The sequence below is a fragment of the Oryza glaberrima genome, chromosome 9, assembly GCF_000147395.1.
Source record: "Oryza glaberrima chromosome 9, OglaRS2, whole genome shotgun sequence".
NCBI classification, from domain to species: domain Eukaryota; kingdom Viridiplantae; phylum Streptophyta; class Magnoliopsida; order Poales; family Poaceae; genus Oryza; species Oryza glaberrima.
In genome coordinates, this window is record NC_068334.1 from 1595415 (window position 1) to 1604296 (window position 8882).

Below are 8882 nucleotides of genomic sequence, written 5' to 3' on the forward strand. Positions count from 1 at the left end.
ATACATGTAACAAATTAATAAAATTATTTTGTTCAAATTTAACAAACCGTATTTTGCGTTTGATTCTTCTTGCAATCACATTTTTTATTTTTCTTTGCGCTAAATATGTTTTATTTTTTATTGCTTTGGGCTAACTAGAGTATGACGAATTTAAAATCATACATTGTGACAGTCTTGATAAAACTGTCACGAATTAGCAGGCCGTGAATATCCACTGGGCTCATCCGTGACGAAAAACAAAAAATCGTCACGATTATGTTTGTCAGTGACGATCTATAAATCCGTCACCGAAAATCCGTCATGGATTAACAAGTTTCTTGTAGTGGAAATTCGCCCTTCGATCCCCTTCAACACGCCTTAGGATCGGTAGTCTCAAGGTTTTGGGAATGGCTTAGCGTACGTGTCTCGTCACTCGTGCACAGGGTTAAGATTCCCTTTATATGTATCTTGTGGGGATCGGGGGTGATTCTTTCTTGAGGAAAACGGTGTATCCGATCATAGCGTTAAGGAGAGAAACATGCATGAGGATGCGTGGGACTCGCTCTTCAACGTTAGGGATCGCGTGGGCGTTGGTGGGCTGAGCCCATCGCTCTCCTTTCTGGCTCGGTGGTCAGAGATCAACCAACAAGTATTACCGTTAGGATTTTTGTTTTTTACTTGATGAAAGATTGGGAGGATGGACAATACTAACCTTAGGATTTTTGCTGTTTACTTGATTTAAAATTAATACATGATGATTATAGGCAAATTTTGCTACATGACACCGTGACTTCGTGGTTTTAGCTGTAGGGCACTGCACGAAGTGACTTTTGGGGGAAAACACTTCCATAAGTTGGATATTTGCTGGTAGTCACTGCACACATTAAAGTAATAATTTCCGGTTAGAGAGGAGAGAGAAATCGTGTGAAATGTCAAAAATGCCCTTGGGCCCACATGTCAACTCTCCTACCTCTCTATCCCCTCCTTCTCTTCTCTCTCTATCCCACATGTCTGTGACGCTGGTAGGCAGGCGAGGTTCGGCGGCGGCGGTGGGCCGGTGAGGGTGGAGCGGCCGAGGGCGAGGGCAAAGCGGATGCGACCAGTGACGCGCGGAGGAGCGTCGGCGCCAGCTAGCGGTGCGCCCGGACAGCGGCGCAGGCCGGACAACAGGCGAGGTTCGGTGGTGGCAACAGCGTGTGAAGGAGCGGCGGCACAGCTGGACGGTGACGGCTGCAACGCGTCGAGTGAGGAGGGAGGGGAGCCGTCGGTGGCCGGCGCCGCTGTCCGGGCGCGCCGCTTGCCGGAGCCGTCGCTCTCCCGTCATCGTAGCCGCTCCGTCCTCGCCCTCCCACCACCGCCGCCAGACCTCCCCTACTTGCCGTCATAGCTGACATGTGGGATAGAGAGAGAAAAGAGATAGGAGAGCTAACATGTGGGCCCAAGGGCATTTTTGACATTTCAAAAACGCGATTTCTCTTTCAACCGGAAATTATTACTTTAATGCGAGCGATGTCCATCAGCAAATATCCATTTTTGACATTATTGGATATTTGCTGATGTTTGTTAGATGTTTGACCTGCGATTACTTTAATTACTTTGACCTATATTGTTTAGCAGATGTTTGTCTTGTAGCAAAATTTGCCTTGATTATAAGGCCTGAATATGTTTCGAATTTCTCATACATAGGTGAAAGTTAATTTTCTCAAAAATCTGCTAAACAATCTGCTCTACTATGTACACAATAACATAATCGGCACGATCCAACCCCCCTGGGTCTCCAATATAGCAGAAAGGTTGCCGCTTCATTGTCACGCATCCTCATGGAACAACATTACATGTGCAGCGTGCGTCTATCTGCATCGATATGGAAGATGGAGAGGTTATCTGCATCGAAACGGGAGAGGGAGGTTATCTGCACATATATATACATCGTCTCGAAATACAAATATTGACGACAACAACTTGCATAAAAAGCGAGAGCAATACGATATCCATAAGATAACGTTGAGGTTTCATAAGTCATAACCATGACCATATGGTCTCCAATTCTCCATTCAGTAACTGCAATGAGATAGATATCTCTTCATGCGCATATCTGTTCTGTTCAAATAATGCATCATAACAGAATCTGGAATGGTTCATCTCCCTACACAGAATGCAGCAAGACCAGAATGTACATGGTAAGAGCACAGCATTGCAGCAAAAATTGCACACTATTGCTGACTCCTAAATGCTTAGCTAGGGGGAGGTTCAGCTACACCAAAAGGGTTGCAACAGATCACACGATAAACTGCTGGGTGAAACCATCAACATGAAGCAGACTCTAATACTGAAAAAATAGCTGTTCCACCCGGAACTAAAAACCCAAAACACGGTCATTGTTGCTTTGGCTCCTAAACAATACTGAATTCTTTAGAGCAGCAGCAATAAGATGTACGCCACGAAATTCAGTCTTGATTGTCACGAAGATTGACTTCAATAACATGTAGCTGAAGAGTAATTGTTCTGCCAAGGTGGATGAAGAGCGATACTGCTGCTGCTACTTTCCTGACACTTCAGCAGATTTCCCCTAATCATCACCTTCACACTGAAGTGGAAAATTCAACAAGAAAGATTGTTAGAAATGTTTCTCTTGGAATAAATATATATCGCCAGAAATAATGTCAACAACAAAAGTGGCAGTCAGCATGCAGTTTCATGGTATTTGTAAGGTGTGCGGACAACATTAGTGATGTAACACTTGGTGATAATAACTAGAAGTGCCATAAACAGAGGATCGAAATAGGAATTTACATACCAGATCAGCAAGCATATCAATAGTTAGTTCTGTATCAAAATCATGGGCCCTCAGTGCTTCAACAATGAAGTCAGCAGACACATCTGGGAACATCTTCGAGAGAGATTCTACCACAGCAAGATGATTATCAACACCATTTTCCTCGTAGTGCGATGGATCAAGCGCGGTACTAGCAGCTCCTTTTGATGAAGATTCTGCAGAAATGTTGAGCTTTCCTAGGCTTTCACCATAGTCGTCCAAAGAAAGGGAATCTGGGAGCTCATATTCAGAAGACTTGTCAGCAGTCTCATCCTTTTCTGAATCACCTACTTGCTTCTCAGAGGCCTTCCTTCCGCTCAAGCTTTCTTCAAACGAAGACCTTGGGGGAGGCACAAAGGGAGTGGCATTTGGATTCAACTGAGAAGACCGCTCCATTGTTTGTGCTCCAGTAGACCTTTCAAATGTGCAAAGAAATCTTGGTTAAAATGTGTACAAATTGTGAGCATTCATCATTTCATGTCTACCAAATTCTGCTGAGAAATTAACTTGTTCCATACAACATACCTACTATGAGGATCAGTCAACCAAAAAGGCAGTACAAAAATATTATCAACTAATGAGAAATAACTAGCTGAGATATCTCCCTGTCCTTTTCTTCTGTCACATAATAGTTACAGCACACAAAGTCACAGACCACCATATAAAAGTTTGCCACAGTACTATGTCTCAAGTGTATCAGGTCCTAGGCAAAGTATTGCAACAACCAAAAACTGATCTCATACTGCTTGATCAAAAAAAAGTTGCCATCCAGAAAACTAAATCTTGGAATTGGGATTATAAAACATTTTAGTATGATTAGCACTTAGTAAAGATGACCCCACAGTCCACATCAATTTTAGTTCCAGAACAGTGCAATCTATAATTCAGATGAAAAAAAAAGGGTCAACAATTAGGGAACAACTGCAAACTGTAGCTGGAACCATAATAGAATAGTTTATAACAACCTATCGCGTTGAGTTCCAAATCTATCACCCAACTTCAACCAATAACAGCCTAATCATCATAATAGAATAGTTATATAACAGGGCACACGTGTATTCCACATCCGCACTCCAGCACAAAAATAGACCTACCATAAGGTTCCAAAATATATAATGCAACTTGAACAAAACGAGGAGTTCACTTCCTGGTGACACCCCTACATATTAGACACCTTCATTTCAGATTTATCATACAGCCGGGCTGAGAAATTAGGGCAATGTCTGGCGACAGGGCACACCACAACTCGATCAACTAAGCAAACGATGCATTACACACGAAAAAAAAAGGAAGCATCCAGAGCCAGCAATCCGCGAAGCATGGAGCACACCCCAACCCCCCTCTACAGCATATGAGCATCATCACCAACAACAACAAAAAAAAAAACCTCTAATATTACTAGCTAGGATTCGCACGAAATCCAGAGCATCGGGGACACCACCCGGCCATCCAACACCGCCACGTAGCAGGAGACACCCGCGGGGGATCATAAGTGGGACAGAGAGAGAGAGGCGCGCTTGCGGGCATACCTTGTCGTCGCCGGCGGCGGCGGGGGAGGAGGAGGAGGAGGAGGAGGAGGAAGGCGCGACGAAACCCTAGTCGCCGCGGCTCGCCTCGCGCTGGGTTGCCTCGTCGTCGGGGAGGAGGAGAGAGCGTAATAAAGAGGTGAGGGGAGACCGGGAGAGAAAGGGAGGAAACGGGGAACGGAAGGAGGACGGGGGTGGTGGGCCCGGGCGGCGTGGGGGGAAACGGTCGTGGAGCCCGATCGACGGCTGGAGATCGGCGCGGTTCCCGGATGGACGGCTGCGATCGTCTCTTGCTCCCACAACGTGTTAATTTCATCTTTTATTTTCCACCTTCTCCAAGTTTTAGGGGGCTTCTGCTATTGATGGAAAGCTTTTTCTGGAAATAGGCTTTTTGGACGAATTTAAATAGTAAGAAAAAATGTTTTGCTCTTTGTTATTACAATTAAAATGAGAAAAGAAAATACATAGGCCGAGTAGTCAACGGGTCAAATATAAGTCAAACAGGGACCAAACGTATTTGCATTTGTAATTTTAGACAAAAATGAACACCTAAGAAATGGTAAGTTAACGATTTTTTACACACACATCTAGTCCGTCCAATTCCAAAATAAATTGGTTTTTAGATTCACGTAGGAGTAGAGAAGCGAAGCGAGAAATAAGGAATGGAAGATTCCAAACAACCTTTTTTTCCCACTCTTATATACATGCATCGATCAATTTCATGTTTCGTGCAGTGCACGAAGCTGCAATGGATGAACATCTCTGGACCAGACATCAAACTGCCAGGGACTTTTTTTTTTTTTTGAACGACTCACACGAGACGGTGCGAAGTTCTATTAACAGAGCATGAAAAAAAAATACAAGATTACAATCCTGAAGAGTCGTAACCAGGAAAAGAAAAAAAATACCACCACCCACACGACGATATCGCCAACACACACGCCCAAGAGAAGGCTAGTACCGGATCGGCCGCCGCTAAGCGTGGCCGACTGCCACTAGACCAACAAAGGCACGGCTGGCGCACCGATGCTCCACCACCCCACAAGCTTTGCTGACATGTGGGACCCCTGCACCGGCGTCCCCCGCCGGCTAGCCTTCTTGCGCCGAAGACCGCGCCACACCCACCGGCAGCTCCTCCTCACACCTAGGTTGCCTCCTCCACCGCCGGCCCCGCCTCTCTGCGCCAAGCCGGCCTTCTCCACCGGACGCGCCTCTCGCGTCAATCCGGCCTCCCTCCATCGGCCGCGCCTCTTGCGCCAAGCCGGCCTCCATCTTCGCCGCTCGCGCATCTCGCGCCGAGCCGGCCTCCGCTGCCATCGGCTGCGCTTCTTTGTGCCAAGCCGGTCTCCGACCCCTCCACCGAACGATGCCGCGCCGGCCAGCTGCAGCCGTCTCCCACGCCCTTGGCTAGTCAACCGAGACCGCCATGCCTCCGGTGACCGTATACACGGTCACCCCCACCACAGCCTTGGCTGCCGAACACCCAGCCACCTCGCCCCTGACTCCTTCCCCGCCGCCGACGTCGCCACCGCCTCCAGAGTCACAGCCACCATCGCTGCTGCCACCGATGCCAACCACCGCCTCCGCAAATCACCGCTGTGCCGTCGCCCTCCACCACCGAGCAGCTAGCAGCCCGACGCCATGTCTTCCGCCGCCATCGCCAGATGACACGGCAGCCACCACAGCCGCGACCGCCACCGCCGTCGCCAACTGCCACCGGCCCACTGCCGCCGCCACCGCCGTCACCACACCGCCGCCGTCGTCGCCAACTGCCGCCGGCGTCCAGATCCAGCCGAGACCGCCGTCGCCAATTGCCGCCGCCGCCGTCGCCACACCGTCGCTGTCGTCGCCGACTGCTCCCACCCTCCAGATCCGGCCGAGAGGCACGGATCTGGGGGCACCGCTGCCGTCGCCGCCAGGCATCGAGCCGCCGGCCACAGCAGCCGTGCCTCCGAGCTTGCCGCGGCCGCCCGCGCCTACGCCGCCGTCGCGCCTGCCGCTGCCTGACGCGGCCGTCCGCGCCTGACGCCGTCGCCCGACCGCCCGTGCCTTTTGCGCCGTCGGCGCGCCTGCCACCGCCTGTCGTGGCCGCCTGCGCCCACGCCTCGCCGACGCCGCGCCGGCGCCTCCGCGATCGGATCCAGCTGCGGGTGCGCCAGATCTAGTGGTGGCGACGCCGAATCTGCCACCATGCACCTCGACGCCGGCGCCGCTCCGGTCGGCCACCGCCTCTGCGTCCGCCCGCGCCAGGAGCTCGGGAGATGGCCGTCGCGAGCCCCGGCACCGCCGTCCTCGCGAGCCGCCGGCTGCTCGCTTAGGCGGCGGCAAGGCAGAGGAAGGGGCGGGGAAGGGCGGCGGCGGCGGCTAGGGTTGCGCCGCCCGAGTCGCTCGACGCGGGGGGCGACGCGGGGGACTCCTTAAACTGCCAGGGACTAAAACTTAGGCTACCAAACTTCTCAAACAAGAACTACAGATTCTTACTTTCGCGGCTAAGGACGATGACATATCATATTCACTTACAGGCAGCATTTAAACTGCCACAGGATATCGAAAAATCTGCGCTCGGAAGTACCATAAATAATGGTAAACAGAAGGTACACAAGGGAACACATAATACATGAAACAGTTGTGACATAAGGTCATGCACAAAGATAGAGTCAGTTACGAGGTCTACGTTATTTAGAGACTAGCATCCTACAACAGTTAGAGACAATATGGTCTCTAATCATTAATGTATTAAAATACTTTTTCTTGCTCTTCTTTCCTTTCTTTCACCACCATGCAACGAAATTTGCTCTAATAAATTCTAAGAGTCGACTCTGAGCCGTTGTCATGCATAACAACCATACTCCTTTCTCTTTCTTCCATGTCATCAAATTTACTTGCATGACAATAGAGAGAGACCACTAATAAAGAACGTTGTACATGCCCTAAGAGTTTTCTACTCTATCCAAGCAAATTAGTTGTGCCTTGCTAATTGCCATGTGAGCAGAAGGGCCACGTTTGTAAACAGAGCCATTGGCTAAGCCTGAAGGCAAGCACCATATGGGCAGCAAGCACCATATATGCATATGTATAAAAAAGCAGCAAGCAACAAAAAAAAACATTAAAAAAAAGCAAATAGATCCAACCAGTACTAAAAATGGTAGCACCAGCCACTAGTCGCTACCATCTTTAGTATCGGTTGGTGTAGATCGATTTTTAGTTCTGACTGAAATAACCGGGCCTAAAATTACCGTCTTTAGTTCCGGATTGTGCGTCCCGGTTGTACAACCGGGACTAAAAGGGGTTGCCGAACCAGGAGTAAAAATGGGTTCCCAGTAGTGAGGCCTAACATGTGATAAAATGTGCTCAATCATTACCACATGACAAAAAAAAAATCCTGAAGATCTAAATTGTTGACACTCTAAATTATTGACACTAAGGCCATCATCTCTCTAAGGCATATGCAAGTATGAGGGCATCATGTGCAGACCCTTCCCAGCCAACAAGTACATATGTAAATTTAAGATCAAAATCCACCGCAGCCATTATATTATGGGTAGTAACACACTTTCTACCCCTAAACGCTGCTGACATAGAAGATGGGTTCCATTTATTGCACCAATACAATCCCAATTGGCATGAAAAATGTTAGGATAGGTTGTGGGAAAAAAACGTAACTTGTGGATAATATTTGTTTTACCTTATAATATGGGTTGAATCTTCTATTGCCAAGAATTGTTCGAGGAATATCACTTAAAGGTGGTTTGACCAAATCATTTCTCAGCTCACCAACATCATACAATACCTCTCCGGAGTACTTACTAACTGTCTCAGTTGACCTTCTAAAAATGGGTTGTAAAGCCCTAAATCTAACATTGTGGTCAACAACTAGAAGGAACATGGCAACCTGTTCCTCCATTGAGCTGTGAATGGAGTTGTTGATGAAAAGTCCGCGCTCGGCTGATGGTGCCAGGTCTGTGTTGGCGCGAACTAAGTCGACGAACACAACGGCCTGGGAGATCTGTTTAGCTCTAGTGCAGGTCCAAAAGTTGTTGAGATGTGAGCATGCCAGTCAGTTTGATCCTACAACTGACAAGATATACAAATAACAGATCATTGAGCCGATCGGTAGACAAGCCGATGGAGTAATTCCAGCCGATGCCGATACTCCCCGATGTCAATAGGGTTTTGAGCAATCAACTATATGTCCAATGTAGATAACAATATAAAGACAATCGGCTAATGGTAATGTAATAAAACGATAATAATATCCAGTAGAAACCAATCGGCTAACAATGATATGATAGAATAAGCACTGATCCGTAAGTCAAAACATACATCGGCTGAATATCCGATGTCATAAAATCCACAAGATTAGATAAACAATGAAACCTTTGTTGCAATCGGCTAAATCTAACTTGTATGAAATCCTTGTAAGCCGATGTAATGTCTAGATAACTCATCGGCTGAAACCCCGATGAAACCCTTATTGGCAATCAAGAAGTAGGCTAGAGATTATGGTTCTTAGCGCGAAGTGATCAAACTTAACTGATGCACCACTAAGTATGAAAAGAAAC

General features: G+C 47.9%; 1 protein-coding gene across 1 annotated transcript; it reads right to left on the reverse strand.

Annotated features, from left to right (window-relative positions):
• Nucleotides 1-1714: 1714 nt before the first annotated feature.
• Nucleotides 1715-4475, reverse strand: LOC127785087 (uncharacterized). The gene is made up of 3 exons (XM_052312509.1): nucleotides 4324-4475; nucleotides 2777-3209; nucleotides 1715-2566 (listed from the first exon to the last, which is right to left on the reverse strand). The coding sequence occupies exons 2-3, from the start codon at nucleotides 3188-3190 to the stop codon at nucleotides 2549-2551; spliced, it is 432 nt and encodes a 143-aa protein (XP_052168469.1). The 5' UTR covers nucleotides 3191-3209; nucleotides 4324-4475; the 3' UTR covers nucleotides 1715-2548.
• Between the last annotated feature and the right edge of the window lie 4407 nt (nucleotides 4476-8882).

Excerpts from the sequence above, each read along its gene's own strand:
- LOC127785087 (XM_052312509.1), bottom strand. The coding sequence starts at position 3,190 with ATGGAGCGGTCTTCTCAGTTGAATCCAAATGCCACTCCCTTTGTGCCT.